Genomic DNA, 18,413 nt, shown 5'->3' on the forward strand with positions numbered 1-18,413 from the left:
AGTGCACGGGCGGCACTAGGCCTGGGTGTCATGGGTGTCCTAAGTGCCTTATTGGTATCACCTGCACTTAGGGGACCTACTACACTAGACCCATAGGGGTCATGGTTTTAACATAGGTGGGCGTCACAAAAGCAAGCGAACATGCACACACTCATTTACATACATAAAAGATATGTGTGCATTGACTTAGAATATGGGGTTTACTGGTTGGGACAAAAACACATCACAGACTTACAAACACACACACCTTTGAAATACAGAAGATGGACTGTTAAATACCCTACACAGACTAACACACACCTTGGAGGTACAGAAACTGGACAATGTAGTGAATAGGTTCTTTTTTTTTTTTTTATCTCAGTGAAATTGTGTTAACGTACATGACACTAAGGTGTTTTCATTTTGCTTTCTCTGATCACATTGTTTGCTTTCTTATTTGTTTTGGATTTTACTTAGACCCTATTTATGTCAATGTTTGTTATTTATGGAGGGAATCAGGGGGGCGACTTTATTGATGGGCTTGTGTGTGTGTGTGTGTGTGTGTGTGTGTGTGTGTGTGTGTGTTGGGGGGGTCGTCGGTCCAGTGGTGGGCCGGACTGGTCCAGGAGAAATTTGCCAGGGCCGAAATTTGTTCCCAGTCCGACCCTGGAAGAATGACCAAGATTTGTGGTCAAATATGTAGCCTAACTGTTAGTTCCTGCTTTCAACCAAAGTAGCAACACGAGGCCAGTCAATCTAGCGTTTGACCCATAACTAATTGCAATAGTAATCATTCCAAGTTTTTTGTGACCCCTAGGTATATCTAATTAACATATAAAAAATCTACCCATTTATATTTAGTGGAACATACTTTTTTTCAATGTCAAAGGTAGCAATTTCCAATGCATTTTGCCATTCGGATTTACTACTGGTGAAATGGGTAACATTTTAAACTATAGATATCAAATTGAAACTTTCACAGTTGTTTACTCACATTAAGGCAAAGATTTTTTGTATTGCAAGTTTTCTGAAATGTGATGTTTAGATATGCAAATGAGACCAGTTTTACTTAAAAATGCAACAATTTGCATATATTTCTAGAAAACTGAATCTGAACAATAGGTACAGTCAGCTTCAAAATAATTGCTACATTTTGCTTCTATATTGTATACCAAAAGCCTATGCAAAGGGAATATTAGATATTACGTCATATCACCTCAGAAATGAGGAAATCAAGTCGAGTCAAAATCAATGCGTTTCAATGGAAGTATTATAAAACAAATGATTGTCAATGATATGGTATGATGGAAGTATCTCAGTGCATGCCAACTCACTTGATATGTTGTCTAAAGGTCAATATCTTCCTTATGTGACTTGGCATGTGACTTGAGATACTTCCATCATACCATATCATTGACAATCATTTGTTCTATAATGTACTATACTAATATATGCATATTGTTGCATTTTTAAGTAAAACTGGTCTCATTTGCATATCTAAACATCACATTTCAGAAAACTTGCAATACAAAAAACCTTTGCCTTAATGTGAGTAAACAACTGTGAAAGTTTCAATTTGATATCTATAGTTTACAATTTTACCCATTTCACCTGTAGTAAATCCCAATGGCAAAATGCATTGGAAATTGCTACCTTTGACCTTGAATAAAAGTATGTTCCACTAAATATAAATGGGTAGATTTGCAATATGTGATGCAGGAGGGTTTAAGGATCAATAAAAAGTATGAACCATTACTATTGCAATTAGTTTAAGTTTTGGCCCTTTTTTGAGCTAGATTGACTGGCCTGGTATCCAGTGGCCCAAGGGTATAAGCCTACATTTTGAGCTTTTCACTGCTGGTCATTGTCTGTGGCCACCTTAAACCTAATGTAAAGCGTCAGGCAAATACCAACCTTGCCAACTTTATTCTACCTAACAACAACTGATAACACCGTTGTGGGTGGATTTAAATGTAGGATACCATTGCTCAATCCATGAGACAGTCCGCGTTTTTCCCATGGTTTTTCCCTATGTTTTTTCCAGTCGACGCCCAGTTTGGTCACGGACGGCATAGGCTACTGAATTCTGACTGAATGGTAACTTCGATGCGCAAAGTTCTCCTACCTTGCATGGATTAGGCTGAGTCATGAAGAGTTTCGTGGAACTGTTGACGGTCTGTGCCATTCTACCAATATGTCTCGGTAAGCACCACAGTTAGACTATAATAAATAAAGTAAGCTGTTGTGAACCCAGTTCCGCAAACTGAAAGTGAAACTTAATTGTGTCGCAGTTTTTATTAACTGGTCATAACAGTGGAGCTTCAATAATACGACACATTAACACATTTTGTAAAATGATCGATTGTTTCGATGTTCTGAATTGCTCATAGACTGAAATACAAAGTCTACATCGTGTTAGGTTTGTTTTCCAAGGTCCGCTAACGAATATGCCCGTTTCCACAGCCAAATGAGGAAGTAGCCTAATCGGAATCGGACACAAACTAAATGTGCAGGTGGTTGGTTTTGCTTAGGGCTAGGTTACTTAGGCTAATGATATGATGTCTTTAGACGTAAACATTTGTGAGAACAGAAAACTGAAAGCAACAAATTAGAAAAAAATGCATACAATGTAGGCTATACAAACACTTTTCTTTCTTTCAAAAGGTGCCGCGTTGTTGTTTTCCCTGCTAGGGCTGATGAGAGTAGCCTAGGCCTAAGCTTCATTCTTTCATACAAACTTACTGACAACTTGGAGGTGCAAACATGAGATTTTTGGTTGATTTGACCATCAGTTAATTTCGAAAACAGGCACTTTACTCTACAATAGTAGCCTATCATAAACACAACTAAATACTTATAACCCTTGACAATGACGATGCAGCTACTGGCCTACCTGGTTACTGCCCATGAATTTGGGACAGAATATCTTTGGCATGTGGAAAAAACTAGTGGTCCACTGATATTGTAGTGTAGGCATGTCTGTCCTGTCCCATGTGGATTTAACGGCCCTGTACTTTCCTCACCACATTACTCAACATTTGATTTAACATTTTATAGCCTGCAGTTGTATACAGTAGGCCTACTTTGAAAGCTTATTTGCATCATCTCATCTGAATGGTTTGTGTTCACTGTCTTAAGTTGCAGGTATGGTCACCAAATATAAACACCAAATATTTTCAGACCTTAATCTATACCAAATATAAACACCAAATATTTTCAGACCTTAATCTATACTTCGCTTTGGAACTAAATTATTTAATTTTACCTGCATGATATTGTCCTTGCAAAACCTGGCAGTACATCATCCCGTCATACCTGTCAATTACACTCAAAAGTCAATACACAGGGGAACAGGGTAATATTTTAAAATATATATATCACCATGAAACTTTTTCAGTTGATTACAAACACAAGTGTGAAACAAATGTAGCCTATTACAAGTTTTTGAAATGTGTTCATTAATTATGCAAATTAAGGCATTACTGCATTGACATGACTGCAGCCTGTTTCAGGCCACATTGTCCAGTGAAAGAAACATACTGTAATTGCCGCCGTTGACGTTTTTATGTTTGATTGATACAATAGTGCAAGTCGCCTATTTAAGTTGCTTATTTGCCATGATGGAAAATATCAGCTCAAATTTCTCCACAAGCCACATCCAGTCAAAGGGGGACCCAAAGGTTCACAACTCCTGAAGCCCAATACTAGGCTATTGTCATTTGTGCGGATGTGTTTTGTACTATTATTATATGATGATGTATTATGTGCTCTGTTTTGTTCTTCTAATCTATTTTTCCTGAAAAGCTGGACAAGGTGACCCAGAACGCCACTCACTGTACTATGTGTACACAGCCCTGTCAAAGGCTGTCAATGCACCAGGCATCTTTGAATTCACTGCCATGGGCCTACTGGATGAGAGAAAGATTGATTACTATGACAGCAAACACCAAGTCAAGGTTCCTCAACAGGACTGGATGAGAGAAAAGCTTCCAGCGGACTACTGGGAAAAGGGCACCCAGTCACGTAAAAGCAAAGAGCAATGGTTCAAAGTCAATGTGAACATTCTGATGGAACGCATGAGACAGAATCAATCTGGTGAGTCCCAAAACATCCTGACTGCATAGTTATGTCAGCAACAGACACAACTTCATTAGTGCGTATTCTGACCTGCTGTTATCCTTTCCTCAGATGTTCATGTCCTTATGTGGAAACATGGATGTGAAGCTGACAAAATGACAGACGGTTCTTTCAAGTTTGTTCGTGGTGTTGATGCATACAGCTATGATTCCCATGATTTCCTTTCCTTTGATGATGCATCGATGCAGTGGGTTGCCCCAGTTACTGAAGCTGTACCCACAAAACAGAAGTGGGATGGGGTTCCCATCCTCAATCAGTACACCAAGGGGTACCTGGAGAAGGAGTGTGTGGACTGGTTGAAAACTTTCAGTGAATATGGGGTTAAGGCCGTAGCAAAAATGATGGGAGATTGTGAGTTCTTTTAGCATGGGATCAACATTTTTGTCTAGTGGTATTAAACATGTATAAGTACAAGTAAAATGTATATTGTATTTTATCTTGGTTCATTAGCTCCACCAGAGGTTCGTCTTTTTGCCAAAAGAAACGGATCTCCAGATACATTTCATTTGACCTGCATGGCCACAGGTTTCTACCCCAAAGAAATTGACATCACCATTCTGAAGGGAGAGGAGCCTGTAAAGAGAGGTCATATTAGGGATGTCTTGCCTAATGGCGATGGAACCCATCAGATCAAACTGAGTGTGACAGCCCAAAGGTCAGACATAAACAATTATGGATGTGTGGTGAACCACAGAACCCTGGAGGGACCAATTAAGACAGTTTGGGAATTGGGTAAGATTGTATTTTTTGGTTTAATCTTTACATTTTTATCTCATCAATGGCCCTTTTGTCATGTTTGTGTTTTCTACCATCCATTTCTACCATAAATGAATTGAAATGCATTTTATATCGAATATGTCTGTCAACAAGCAATATCACTAGTGGATTATTCAAATGTATCGGCTCTGACAGTCTTTTGATATGTTAATAATGTTCTAAGTAAGCACATTTCTACTTTTTGTTACAGATGGAGAATATTTTGACTATACCCCTTCATTCTTGACTGGAGGCATAGTGGCAGCGATAGTTGGAGTGCTGATATTGCTGGGGATCTTGGGGGGCTTGGCTTTCTACAAAGGCATTATTGGTAAGCCATTATTGGTTCAGTCTCAGATTCATGGTAGTTTTTCAATTGCAAACATAAAGTGGACACTGTACTTTGTTAAGTATCCACTCTACATTTGTATGATTTTATCCTCTTTTACCATTATCTCCCAGTGTATGAAGATGGCCGTCTCAAATTACGTCTCGGTATGTATTCAGTATTAAAGGTGCTCTTTGTAAGATATTTATTGGAAAAAGTCATAAAATTACCATAGTATGCCATCAGAGATGTTAGGATCCAAACAGAGATGAATTTAGGAACGACCAAACACCTCCATGTTTTCCCTATTACAAAACAGTTACACGAGTAGTCACACGACCAAGTATGGTGAGACAAAATAAAACGTGGTGCACCGAGTCGAAGTGCTCCCAAGTGTTATTCCGCCACACAATATAGTTATCCCTCTTAACCTGCTTAGAAATGCACCACGTTTTATTTTGTCTCACCATACTTGGTCGTGTTACTACTCGTGTAACTGTATTGTAATAGGGAATACATGGAGGTGTTTGGTCGCTTCTAACTTCATCTCTGTTTTGATCCTAATGAATGAACTGGGCTAGCTAAGAGCTATCAAAGTAGCGCTGCGCGCCAGAGCGAGTGAGTGCATGCATTGAAACGTGAGAGGTATGTATCAACTCGTCTTAGTTAAGGGAATAACGTAGTTTAATATGAAAAAAACGGTGAAGTGTTCCTTTAAGATTCTTTGGGAGTATGATCCCTGGAATACATTTCCCTTATTGATTATTCTTTAATATTGAACAGGTCAGAAGTCGCACATTTTGTCAAGCGTTGGTTTTAATACGTCTCATTACTTTTGGTTATGTACATCATCTGATGACGTATTGTGATAATATTAATGAAATGCTCTGATTTCTCAGGCCGTCAACCTCCAGCTGAACCTAGACCTGCAGCTGCAGCTGGAGCTGCAGCAGAAGCACTATTGTTGGATAATGGACATGGTAATACAATTTCGTCTTGAGTATTTTTACTTTTGGTTATGTTATGTGTCCCTTCTGATACAGTATGTGAACTATGGTTATATCATAAGTGAAATGCTCTAATTTCTCAGGCCCCCCACCTGTGATGGCATCAGTACCGCCTCCTGTGGAAAGGCCTTTGCAGGGTAATGGACATGGTAGGACAGTTTGGTCCTAATAATTCTTTGACTATCATTACTTCCTGTGATGTTATTTTACTACTGTACATATTATGTTACAGTATTACTGCAAAAGATTCAGTGGATAGTATGTGTTGTAGTGAGTGTGGTTACGAAGTGACTGAGGCCGCAGCCTCCAAACTACTATGGCTAAGTTACGTTAGGGTATAATATACTGTAGCTGAAGCTCAGTCTGCAACATAACCTGAATGCAAAGTGTCATCTCGCTAACCTACTCACTGGCTTTACGTGGTGTAAAGACGCGGAAGTAGAACTTACACTGTGTGTGAATGCGATGTGTGTCAGCTTGGCAGAGCACCAGTGAGAGGTCACTTACACGTGGCTCTCACTGCCCCATAGATGCTCTCCCAACACAACTTCTCAAGAGCCAAAGGGCTAATTCAGGTCCAAATTGACCTCATGAACATGCACCCAGAGTGTAGCACCGTAGCTGCCTGTCAGCTTTAGCTGTTAGCTGCAGTAACTCAAGCTAGGTAGAGCAGATGTTTTTTTTTGTTTGTTTGTTTGTTTTTCATGACCTCACTGAAGCCTTTTCCAACCACGTGCCTAACCCATCCTTACAGTTATTACATTTGGTTATGTTTTGTTTTTCACTCATTTCTCTTTTTCATGTTGCAGTGAAGGGAGGCGACAATGCGGATTCTGGTAAGATGACTTTTTGGGAATGTTGAATTTTTTAGCACTTTCAGAATCTATGCTACAACACCGTTAACATTTTTTACCTGTTGTTTCAGGTAAAGGAAGTAGTAGTGGTTCATCTGACGGATCATCCAACAGCAGCAATGAAAATGTTTCCAAACAAGGTAGACATTTTTACAGATTTGATGTGACAGCTCTATTGTACAAAGAGTAAAATCATTTGTACACATTTCAGGAGCGTTAAAATATTGTTAAATACTGTTGATGGTGTTTATTGTCAGTTTGGACAGTTTAGGCGAAGTAGGAAGCAACGATAGGAATCTCTGATCAATATGATTGGTAAGGCTGGACCAATGTTTTCAAAGTTAGTGCCCGTAACAGTGCAAGTGTTAGAAACAAAAACTTATCATGAATCACCAGACTGCATTCACTTTGTGAATGAGTCTGGATTTTTCCAGGCTAATTATTTATAGGAGTTTCTCCTAAATTCTCTGGTTAGAAGCTACTTTTAGCCTTAAGATTCTTTTAATATGGTTCCAGGAATACATTTCCCTTATTGATTATTCATTGTTATTGAATAGGTCAGAAGACGTACATTTTGTCAAACATTGGTTTTAATAAATCGTATTACTTTTGGTTATGTGCACCTTCTAATGATGTACTGTACTGTGTTCTCTTTTTCATGTTGCAGCCAATGCGGATTCTTGTAAGATGACGTTTTGGTAACATTTCACCTTTTAGCACTTTCAAAATGTACATGTATGCCACAACGTTACTATCTTCTGCTTGTTGTTTCAGGTCAAGGAAGTAGTAGTGGTTCATCTGACGGATCATCCAACAGCAGCAATGAAAATGTTTCCAAACAAGGTAGACATTTTTACAGATTAGAGATCTCTGTGGCTGCTCTATTATACAAAGGGTAAAATAATTTGTACACATTTGAGGAGCTTTAAAATGTTATCCATGAGCCACCTGCTGTAGAAATGCCTGACTTTTCACCATTGTCAGGAGTTCTACTGTGTTCTCTTACAAACACAAAACGAAACCTCATGGAATGTAGTTATGACCATTCATGAATTCTGTTATGCATGCATTCTTTAAGGCAGTGTTTCCCAACCTTTTTCCTTGAAGGCCCCCTTGTCTGTGTCTAAGACAAGCCAGGGTCCCCTTCTCAAACTCCTACCCGCATACACACACAAGACATTGTTTTATTCAACAATCGGGGTCAATTACCAATGCCTTGCCTAACCCGACCTGAAGGTTGCTTACGCAAGTTCAGAGGTCAGAGGTAATAAATAGCTAAATTAATTTAAATATGGAACAAACATATGATTTAATTTGGATTATACAGAGTTTTTATTATCCAACTGGGTGTGTCGATGGGATTTTATACATTAAATTTGTCCAAATATTATTTTGGTAAACTCACAACCTAAGCCAAGGCAACATTGTGCGGACCCCATGCAATCTCTGGCACCCCTTTTGAGGTCCCCGGACCCCAGGTTGGGAACCACTGCTTTAAGGCATCAGTTGTCCATTGTATCATTACATTTGTTTAGGTTTTCATTCAACTCTTGCTTTCATGTTGCAGGGAAGACAGTCAGCATTGATTCTGGTAAGATGACGTTTTGGTAACATTACACCTTACAGCACTTCAGAACCTTAACAAAGTTATCATCTTGCGTCTGTTGTTTCAGGTATAGGAAGTTCTGCACGTGTAGAACAATCCATCAACATCGCTGAAACATGAAACAACGGTAAACATTTTTGCAGATTTGATTAGATCTCCATGGCTGCTCTGTTGTACATACAGTAAAATAATTAGCAACATACAAACACATCACCACTTCATAAAAATGAGCTGTTCATTAAACAGTATTATAGTGTAGTGAAACTCTCCTGTGTTTCTCACATCTACCACAATAACGTCATCCTGATAAAAGATGTCCATGTGAGAAGCCTGTCTGAACCTCAGTGAATGATGAGTGTAAATAACTCTCACCTCTCATCGGGAGACATGTGTCTGTGTGATTTACAATTTTTGCCTATTGCTTACACACGTTTTTCAAAATTCAAAACTCTACACACAGCCAACTAAGACATAGCTCTTTGAGATAAACAACTCACTTCTATGGCAAAATGAAACACTGCAATCAATACTCGACAATCATTTCTAAAAATTGTATTATTGCAAGAAAACCATGCATGCATGAATTACTTAGCAACATCCTGTTTTTATTGCCATTTTCTGAGACTCAGCCTTTTGTGAAACTCAAGAGTAGAATTTCTGCATTGCATCCGGAGAAAAGGGGCAAATACAAAACTGCACACTCATACTCAATGTGAAAGTACACTCTTGAACAGGTACACAGTAACTTACCTGAAGTATATTTGTAGTGCTAAGCCTCAGACTGATTGGTGTTCAGTTTTCTCTAAGTGTTTTCAGGTATGTGTGTGGGTTTTATCAATTCGAATTTAGTGTGTAAGCATTGGACAAAAACTTTCAAATAAAAACTTTGTATTCTTTCTTTCTATTTTTAGGATGAAGCTCAAGAATGCCCCTACCAGCTATTGTCCAGAACGATCAAGTTACAAAAAAGTGTTTGATTTTGGGGGGGGGATTTTAGTAACTTTTCCTTGAAGTTACTATATTTTTACTAGTCATTTTACTGTATTGTTACTGTTGGTGCAGGTGCTGGGTAGCATGTGGTTTGGATTAGTAATTTGTTTATGATGGTATGCAAAAGATGATTAAGTTGTTAAGATTACTCCTCAACCTCTCTGTACATTGCCATCCATTTCTATTGTCCAGTGTTTAGGACTGACTGTTGAGTTAAGTCGAGTCGGCAGGTGAAAACCGTTTCCATGCACTGGCTAATTTCGAGATGTTGGGCTAGTTTGCTAATATATTCTTTCACACTACTCCAACAACAAAGTCTGATTTACACATTTAGGTGTTTATCTCATTATATTTTGTGTACTCACGTCTATACATTTCTTCAAAATTCACTAAAAGTTCTAACATTTCATGCACTACCGCGACTGCGATCTGAAGCATATCATATGTGATACCGTTGGAAAGATCTGTTTTTCCCAGACAGAATCTCTTTGGCAGAGTTTCTTTTCCCACTCTGAACATGAAATCACTTCTAAAGCACTTAGATACACCAAACTCTATTAATGTAAGTAATCTACTGGAAGTTTCTTAATGATATCTGCTGTTGAAAGTGTTACCCTATTCGCCTGTAGTGTCTCGCCTTAAGTGTCTTCACACCCATTAGTTATGGTTAAATAATTGGGTCATGGGTGTGTATTTTAAGGTAAGGTAGTGCCTTGAAATTGAAAAGAGGAGACACTCTAAGTTTTCTGTGTCTTAAGTGGAGACATGTTTGACAAGTGTGATGCAGATAATGTGCTTATAGCAGGCTTGTGCAAAGTTCAGAACTGAATTTGAATGGAGGTCAAAAACAATATAGAATTACAGTACATGAGCATGTACAATCACTTTGTCATGTTAAGCTTTAAGTCTATCATGGACGGATACAATTTAATGGCTTATATTCCAGTTGTCAATGGAGAACTTTTATGAAATTCTTACCTCAGGAATCGGCAGTGGACGGGACTGTTTAGCTCTATGGAGGCCAATTGAAAATTTGCACAAGCATAGCTTATATAGTTGTGCAAATCTGGGTAGGTTTCACTAACTGTGGGATACTTTTGATTTTAGTGTAGCAATTGTTTAAAAAAAAAAAAAAAAAAAATGTTTTGTTATTTTTTCAAATGCTGGATTGAGGAAAGTGTCTGTTGGTGACGTAGGCTACAGTATTTGTCAACACACTGGGGCGCTAATATGAAGCTGCTATCAAACTAGCACTTTTCGGTAAGGGATTTTAGCTCGGAAAGATTGAAAGCGTTACTCTCGCCATAATGCAACTTAGGGTGTTTTTTTTTATGAAAGTACCAGAGTCAAACTTTCATAATTATGTCAGAAGCGCCACTTTTAAATGTCAGTTTTGAGGTCAAATGGCCACTTGGGGGCCACTACTATTTTGATGCATGATGCCATCAAACTTGCTTTTTAAAAAACGCTACATGAAACTTTGAAGTATCACCAGGGTCTCTATACATGAACTCGAGCATGGAGATGGAGAACATTGTTTGTGCACAGAAAGTTTAGTATAAAGAAAGGTTTTATTTTGGACAAATCACTTGTAAAGGAATGTTTGACTTGTGACAAAAAGACCCTAGGTTACATTTTACCCACTTATGCAAGGCCTACATATTCAGTTTCATCCCTTCTCACTATTCTTATTTTACTGTATGTAACCATCTTGTCATACAATGTATTGTCATTTCTTTATCATCTTTAATAAATACATTGATAATACAATAAATACTGTACATCTGATTTCATTGTACAATTGCAATTGAGTATTCAAATCAAAGTTGAATACAGTATATTTTAACATCAAAGAACAGAGTACAATAGTCAATTTATCCGTTATGTCCTCTTTAAGTGTTGTTGTAGGCCTAGTGGAAATCTTCAACATTTATTTTAGTAATCATGACCCCAGCCTAATCACTCCAAAACCTTTGTCAACCAACTGGTCGTACCTTTGTCAATCAAATGCTCACATGACCCAATGTTACTTCGACGCTCATGAGATCCACATGAGGACAATTAATAATTTAATGATGAGTCCTTTCCTCTTGGCACAATCAAAGAGGAAGGACTACGCAGAGGGAAGATGCGACTCTGGAGGTTCAGTTGGCCACTGCCATAAGTGGTGAGCTATGCTGGCCTCCCAGCTTGTAGTTCTAACATTGTTAACTAATAATAAATGTCTTACCATATTTTCAGTCTTTAAACCTGCCTCTCTGCTTGCATTACATTTTTATACAACGTTGTCATTAGTAACACCTGTGCATTCCATTTCATGTCAAAACAGATGCTTTTCATGTCAAACCTTTATTTATAGGGCATTGAGGTTTCCCTCATTTACAATGACGACGAGTTTACATGAAAACGTTGTGCATTAATTAAAAAAAAACAAAAAAAACAATGGAAGGGACATATAAGCACATTTAAAATGTAAAAAATATAATTTCAAATATATATATTTATAAAATGAATAAAACAAATATATAAAATACAATATGTAAATAAACTAAGAACAGTTGCAATTTGATGAGCAGAGATGCGACACTAATTGCTTAAATACAGTAGCAGAATTGATTTGGGTTAAAACAGGTAAAAAGGAGACATAGGCCTATTTTTTCTTCATGTTCAATGACCGCTGAAGACAGTCCAACCACTCTCCAAAAATTAACATTTCAGTCCCACGGAAACCACATAGGCCCCCTGACTAACCTCGTTAACTTGGTTCTACCTAACAACAACTGATGGTATCCGTTGTGGGTGGATTTTGATGTACCATTGGCTGAATGCATGAGACAAAGTCCGCGTTTCTCTAGTCAACGCTCAGTTTCCTGTAGCTGGAGTCAAAGACGGAATTCGAACTATATGGTCGATGAGCAAATTAAACTAGCCTTTAATTCGCCCACAACGGATACCTGAATCATGAAGGGTTTCGTGAAATTATTGATGGTCTGCGCCATTCTACCGATATGTCTGGGTAAGATCTAGGCTGCCATAGCCTAAACCTATTTTTTAAAAATTGCTATCATCAGCCCAGTGGTGAAAGTGAAAGTGAAACTTTGACAAATGTCTCGCAGTGTTAACTTGATCATAATATTAGGTTCAATAAGAAACAACACATTCACTTTTTTTGGAAGACTACTGATGTTTTGATAACCTAGTCTAAATTGGTCACTGCTTGAAAACGTCCATTATGTAAGGTTTAATTGTGTTCAAAGGTCCACGAACGAATTATCCTCGTTTCAGCCGCCAATTTCTCACGAACAAAACTTTTTCTTCATATTGTGTTTTGCATTTTAGGTGGTTAGGGTTGGGCGTAAGCCAAATAAGTAAATACTTGTGAAAACAGAAAACTGAAAACAATAGATAAAAGTAGAACAAAACAGCAACAATTAATATATTTTATTTGATTGTATATTGCATTAGCCTATTATTTTAATCATGCTAATAGTAGGCCTAATAATAATAAAAATAATAATAATAATAATAATAATAAAAAACAATCATGTGTCTGATGCAACCTTGATTTTTTCTGCTTCAGTCCAATAGGCCTATTTACCAATCCATGAGAATAATGTATTTTGCATGTGACAAAAAGTGTGTTTGGGGAGGGCCATGATCAGAGACGGTGACCACACACACACGTAGGCTACTGTACACACATGCACAAAAACAAACGCTCATCAAGAAGCACTGCAATAGCAGCAGGGTGCAAGTTCATAGACAGCCTGTTCTCATTCAGCCTCAGCCATGGGGTCTTTTGGCCTGGTTTCGTTTAGTTTCTTTAGATTAAAATAACGTGATAATTTCATGTAATAACGTGATAAATATGAAAATTGTGAAAAAGATCTTGTTATAACAAGAAACTTTTACGTAATTACTTGATACTGAGCCTTTTTTTTTAGTGATTAGTGACCGATGATTTTCTGTGCTGTAGTGATGATACGTTGCGGGGCCTTCCATGTTGTAAATGTTGCAGCCAGAATACCAGGTATACAGTCTGTGATGATAGACTCAATGGTTCATCCGCTGGTGCCCTTCTTTGCCATGGCTTTGGTGTTGGTAGACCATGTCAGGTCACAGCTGAAGTGAACTCCCAGGTCTGAGGTCTGAACCACCTCCACCAACCTCACCATTGATGCTGATGGGACGGTGACCATCTTTCCAATGCCTCCTGAAGTCCAGAATAATTTATTTTCTTTTGTTGAGAACCAGACCGTTATTTTTGCACAATTCCACTATGTTTTCCACCTCCCTCCTGTAGAATATATATATATATATCTGTGCACCTGTAATAATTCACATTTTGTGAAAGGAGAGCGATTAAAAAGGTGACCTTTTGGCATTAAAGGCAACACAATGAAAAATGTGGATGCTCCTAAATTTTGTACTGGTGCACCTAAAGAAAAAGTTAGGCACACCAGTGCAACCCACGGAAAAAAGTTAGTTAGTTAGTTTATTTGTTGTCCCCTTGGGAAATTCTTTTTCACATTTTCCAACACATCTTGATTGTCTTTATAATCTAGAGCCGGTAAAGTAAAAAATCCAGATTAGAAAGATAGATAGATAAATAGATAGATAGATAGATAGATAGATACTTAATTGATCCCCAAGGCCAAGGGGAAATTCAAGGTCCCAGCAGCTTAAGACACCACACACAACATACACTACAATGTAAACAGGATGATCAACAGCAAAAGCAAATCAACAAATCAACGTGACTAATAACAACAGCAAAATACTAAATACTAAGATAAAGATGCGCATGAATGTACTGAGGATTTGTACTGTGATCCAGTATGAGGTGTGTGATTGGCAGAATAAAAAGTGGCAGAAAAAGTGTAACAGTAGCCGCTTATTTACCATGATGGAAAATTTCAAGCTCAAATTTCTTCACAAGCCACATGGAGTCACCTAAAGTTCCCAACTCCTAAAGGCCAGCACTAGGCTATTGTTGTGTGTGCTGATGTGTTATGTGCAATTATTATACTGTTTTCCATTATTTAAAGACCTTTCCTCACTGTACACTGATGTTATTCTAATCTATTTTTCCTGAAAAGCTGAACAAAGTGACCTACAGGTAGATCGGCACTCGCTGTTCTACGTGTACACAGCCCTGTCAAAGGCTGTCTCTGCACCAGGTGTTTTTGAATTTACTGCCATGGGCCTACTGGACGACAGGAAGATTGATTACTATAACAGTGAGAAAAAAGTTAAGATTCCTGAACAAAAATGGATGAAAGAAAGGCTTCCAGCGGACTACTGGGAAAAGGGCACCCAGTCACGTAAAAGCAAAGAGCAATGGTTCAAAGTCAATGTGAACATTCTGATGGAACGCATGAGACAGAATAACTCTGGTGAGTCCCAACACATCCTGACTGCATAATTATGTCAGCAACAGACACAATTTCATTAGTGCTTATACTGACCTGTTGTTATACTTTCCTCAGATGTGCATGTCCTCATGTGGAGACATGGGTGTGTGGCTGACAAAATGGCAGACGGTTCTTTCAAGTTTGTTCGTGGTGTTGATGCATACAGCTACGATTCCGATGATTTCCTTTCCTTTGATGATGCATCAATGCAGTGGGTTGCCCCAGTTGATGAAGCTATACCCACAAAAAAAAAGTGGGATGGGGTTCCCATCCTCAATCAGTACACCAAGGGCTACCTGGAGAAGGAGTGTGTGGACTGGTTGAAAACTTTCAGTGAATATGGGGAGACTGACATCAAAGACAAGGCAAATGACTGTGAGTTCTGTTAACATGGAATCAAACACTTTTCTCTTGTGGCATTTTACTAAATTAAACATAAATAAAATGTATTTGTATTTTTTTCTTGGCTTATTAGCTCCACCAGATGTCCATCTTTTTGCTAAAGAATACAAATCTCCAGATACACTCAATTTGAATTGCATGGCCACACGTTTCTATCCCAAAGACATTCGTGTCACCATTCTGAAAGCAAAAAAAAGTGTCAAGGAAGGTAACATGAATGATGTCATGCCCAATGGCGATGGAACCTATCAGGTCAAAATAATGATTCAGGCCCAAAGGTCAGAGATGAATGATTACGAATGTGTGGTGGAGCACAGAACCCTGCCGAACAAACAAATTGTGAAAGTTTGGACTAAGGGTAAGCTTGCATTGTTTTATTTAATCTTTACTGTTTATTTGCTCAATAGTCATTTTGACGTGTGTGTGATTTGACATATATATAAATTATAGGCTATATAATTATATACAGTACAATGTTATATTTAGATATTTTATATTAAAGTGTGAAAATGTACCTTAAGCTCTTTTTCTGCATGAAAACACATCAAGTAAGCCACGGTATTTTTCGTTGCTCAAGCACTACAGAGCTTGCACCAGTATATGCTATAGCCCCAAATCGCAAACAGTGGATTAGCTAAGGGTAGTGAGATAAACGCTTCCCCAATAGCATTTTTTAACCAGTAATTTAACCCCTTTAACCAGGGGTGTTTGAGCAGCAATATTGTTCTATGTAAGCACATTTACCTCTGTGGTTACAGATGGAGTACTTTGTCCTGACAACTCTGACAATAACGGCTCATTCATGAGTGGAGCAGCAGTGGGAGTGCTGGTGACACTGATCTTAATGATACCACTGGGGATCTGCGGGTTCTTCGCTTATAGAAAAGGCCTATTTGGTAAGTTCTCTATAACTGAACCTGTATGATGCACTCCTCTGTGCCCATTCTCTCCCAGTGTATAAAGGCGGTGGTTTCAAATGCAATTGTAAATAGTCAGTGTTAAATACACACATCTAGAGACAAGTAAAAGGACGACTACAGAATTTGGCATGATATTTCCAGTAGTGGAGAGGTTATTGAACTCTGCTCTTGTGTGTGTGTGTGTGTGTGTGTGTGTGTGTGTGTGTGTGTGTGTGTGTGTGTGTGTGTGTGTGTGTGTGTGTGTGTGTGTGTGTGTGTGTGTGTGTGTGTGTGTGTGTGTGTGTGTGTGTGTGTGTGTTTCTAGAGCGCCTTCTGATATAGTGATTGATGTGTCTGTGCTATGACAATATCACCATATGTGAAATGCTCTTATTTCCCAGGCTATCTAAAAGTACAAAATGGACTTCACTAGGTAATACAATTTGGTTCTAAAAAGTCTTTTGATTTTCATTACTTTTACTTATGTTAGGCTATGTTACGTTATGTTACATCACACTATGTTATGGTAATTTTACTAATTAAATGGTCCATCATACAAGATACAAATGGATTTGATTAGATCTCTATGGTTGATCTGTTGTACATATTGAAGAGTAAAATCATTTGTGACATTCAAACACATCCTCTTCACAAAACTATTAGCTGTTCATTAAACAGTATTATAGTGTAATTAAACTTTTCTGGTTTTCTCTCATCCACCATAATAACAACTGTGATTCTGATAGGGGGTGTCCAGTGAGAAGGCTGTCCGAAGGTCAGTGAATGGCAAGTCTATGAACAGCTCTCACCTCCCACTATGATACACATCGGTGTGATTGAAAATAAAAGCGGTCTTTCTATTTCAAGGATGAAAATGAAGAATGCTCCCCTTAAGCTATTGTCCAAAAAGTTCTTGAATGATCGCAAGTTACAAAATGTTTTCTTTTTTTTACTTTTCCTTTAAGTTATTTCTTGTTTATTTTCATTAGGCTATTGATCATTGATATTGCATTGATATTCTTGCTTATTATTGCTATTTTCCTTAAGGGACACTTCACTGATTAGCATAAAGCTTTGTATCTTTAGAAAACCAGTCATGTTTTTGAATGGTCGTGCATCATTCCCTCAGTTTGCCTTGAGATGGGAGAAATACGGATTTCAATGAAACCCATGAATAGGACTTCCTGCTTTCAGTGATGTAAAATTATGATTTTTACATCATTGAAAGTAGGAAGTCCAACATTGACTCCCATCTCAAGGCAAATTGAGGGAATGATGCAGGACCATTCAAAAACATGACTGGTTTTCTAAAGATACAAAGCTTAATGCTAATCGGTGAAGTGTCCCTTTAGTGTCATTTTATCAACATTTTAAAAACTGTTACTGTTTTTAACTATTGTATTGTTTTTATTTGTAAGTCGGTTTGGACAAAAGCCCCTGCTAAATCATAACCATATTTGTCATTTCACTGCACTGTTACTGTTGGTGCCTGTATATAACTTTTAAGATGTTTAATATGTGTGACATTTTCCCTATTTAACTTTCAATTACATAATTTGAGCGTTGTACTTACATATTTACAAAAATAGTTACTCTTGAGGAAAGAGGTTACATAGTGTATTTTGTGCTCAGTATAAATTAAATAGATTAAACATAAGTGATATATATACACAGTATATGGTATTGGTGGTCAATCTGAAAATGTTAGTAATCGGATGACACCTCTACTTTATGTGCACCAAAGGAAGAGGATAGACATGGCACATTTTAAAGCAACAGATATTGATATAAGATTGGGTAGTAAAACAGATGAAGAGAATGGAGTAGATGTAGTATGGGAAAAAGGTAGACGGTACAAATTATCATTTCAGTGGTGTAATGGAGAACTGTTTTTGTTACACAAGCTTTCTCGAAATCTGAGTGTCAAAAAATGATACTTTGGATACAGTGTCGTAAATGTAATTGAAGTTTCATCACTGGTCCCTTTTTTTATCTAATCACCGTTTAACATTGTTTTAGAAGGGGCGTTGGGGGGGGGGGG

At 37.9% G+C, this 18,413-nt stretch overlaps 2 protein-coding genes across 4 annotated transcripts; both read left to right on the forward strand.

The window, feature by feature from the left end:
- Positions 1-1,993: 1,993 nt before the first annotated feature.
- Positions 1,994-11,425, forward strand: LOC134072796 (class I histocompatibility antigen, F10 alpha chain-like). Of its 3 annotated transcripts, none has more exons than XM_062529647.1 (15): positions 1,994-2,181; positions 3,784-4,074; positions 4,168-4,467; positions 4,567-4,848; positions 5,084-5,203; positions 5,335-5,367; positions 6,100-6,180; positions 6,291-6,356; positions 7,017-7,043; positions 7,133-7,201; positions 7,729-7,743; positions 7,836-7,904; positions 8,629-8,652; positions 8,735-8,794; positions 9,579-11,425. In XM_062529647.1, the coding sequence occupies exons 1-14, from the start codon at positions 2,127-2,129 to the stop codon at positions 8,785-8,787; spliced, it is 1,485 nt and encodes a 494-aa protein (XP_062385631.1). In that variant the 5' UTR covers positions 1,994-2,126; the 3' UTR covers positions 8,788-8,794; positions 9,579-11,425. The 3 variants fall into 3 exon arrangements, with proteins under 3 accessions (XP_062385631.1, XP_062385632.1, XP_062385633.1); XM_062529648.1 differs by having other exon boundaries at positions 6,291-6,344; XM_062529649.1 differs by lacking the exon at positions 8,629-8,652.
- A 1,088-nt stretch (positions 11,426-12,513) lies between these two features.
- On the forward strand, positions 12,514-18,413 carry LOC134072631 (class I histocompatibility antigen, F10 alpha chain-like). The gene is made up of 7 exons (XM_062529417.1): positions 12,514-12,673; positions 14,757-15,053; positions 15,147-15,446; positions 15,547-15,831; positions 16,232-16,369; positions 16,774-16,805; positions 17,119-18,413. The coding sequence occupies exons 1-6, from the start codon at positions 12,619-12,621 to the stop codon at positions 16,803-16,805; spliced, it is 1,107 nt and encodes a 368-aa protein (XP_062385401.1). The 5' UTR covers positions 12,514-12,618; the 3' UTR covers positions 17,119-18,413.

Source organism: Sardina pilchardus, chromosome 24, assembly GCF_963854185.1.
Source record: "Sardina pilchardus chromosome 24, fSarPil1.1, whole genome shotgun sequence".
Taxonomy (NCBI): domain Eukaryota; kingdom Metazoa; phylum Chordata; class Actinopteri; order Clupeiformes; family Clupeidae; genus Sardina; species Sardina pilchardus.

Bases quoted from the DNA above. Each gene is read 5' to 3' on its own strand.
- LOC134072796 (XM_062529647.1), top strand. From the start codon at position 2,127: ATGAAGAGTTTCGTGGAACTGTTGACGGTCTGTGCCATTCTACCAATA. The intron at 4,075-4,167 runs GTGAGTCCCAAA...TCCTTTCCTCAG, and splicing joins CATGAGACAGAATCAATCTG to ATGTTCATGTCCTTATGTGG. The intron at 4,849-5,083 runs GTAAGATTGTAT...TTTTTGTTACAG, and splicing joins TAAGACAGTTTGGGAATTGG to ATGGAGAATATTTTGACTAT.
- LOC134072631 (XM_062529417.1), top strand. From the start codon at position 12,619: ATGAAGGGTTTCGTGAAATTATTGATGGTCTGCGCCATTCTACCGATA. The intron at 12,674-14,756 runs GTAAGATCTAGG...TTTCCTGAAAAG, and splicing joins CATTCTACCGATATGTCTGG to CTGAACAAAGTGACCTACAG. The intron at 15,447-15,546 runs GTGAGTTCTGTT...TTGGCTTATTAG, and splicing joins CAAAGACAAGGCAAATGACT to CTCCACCAGATGTCCATCTT.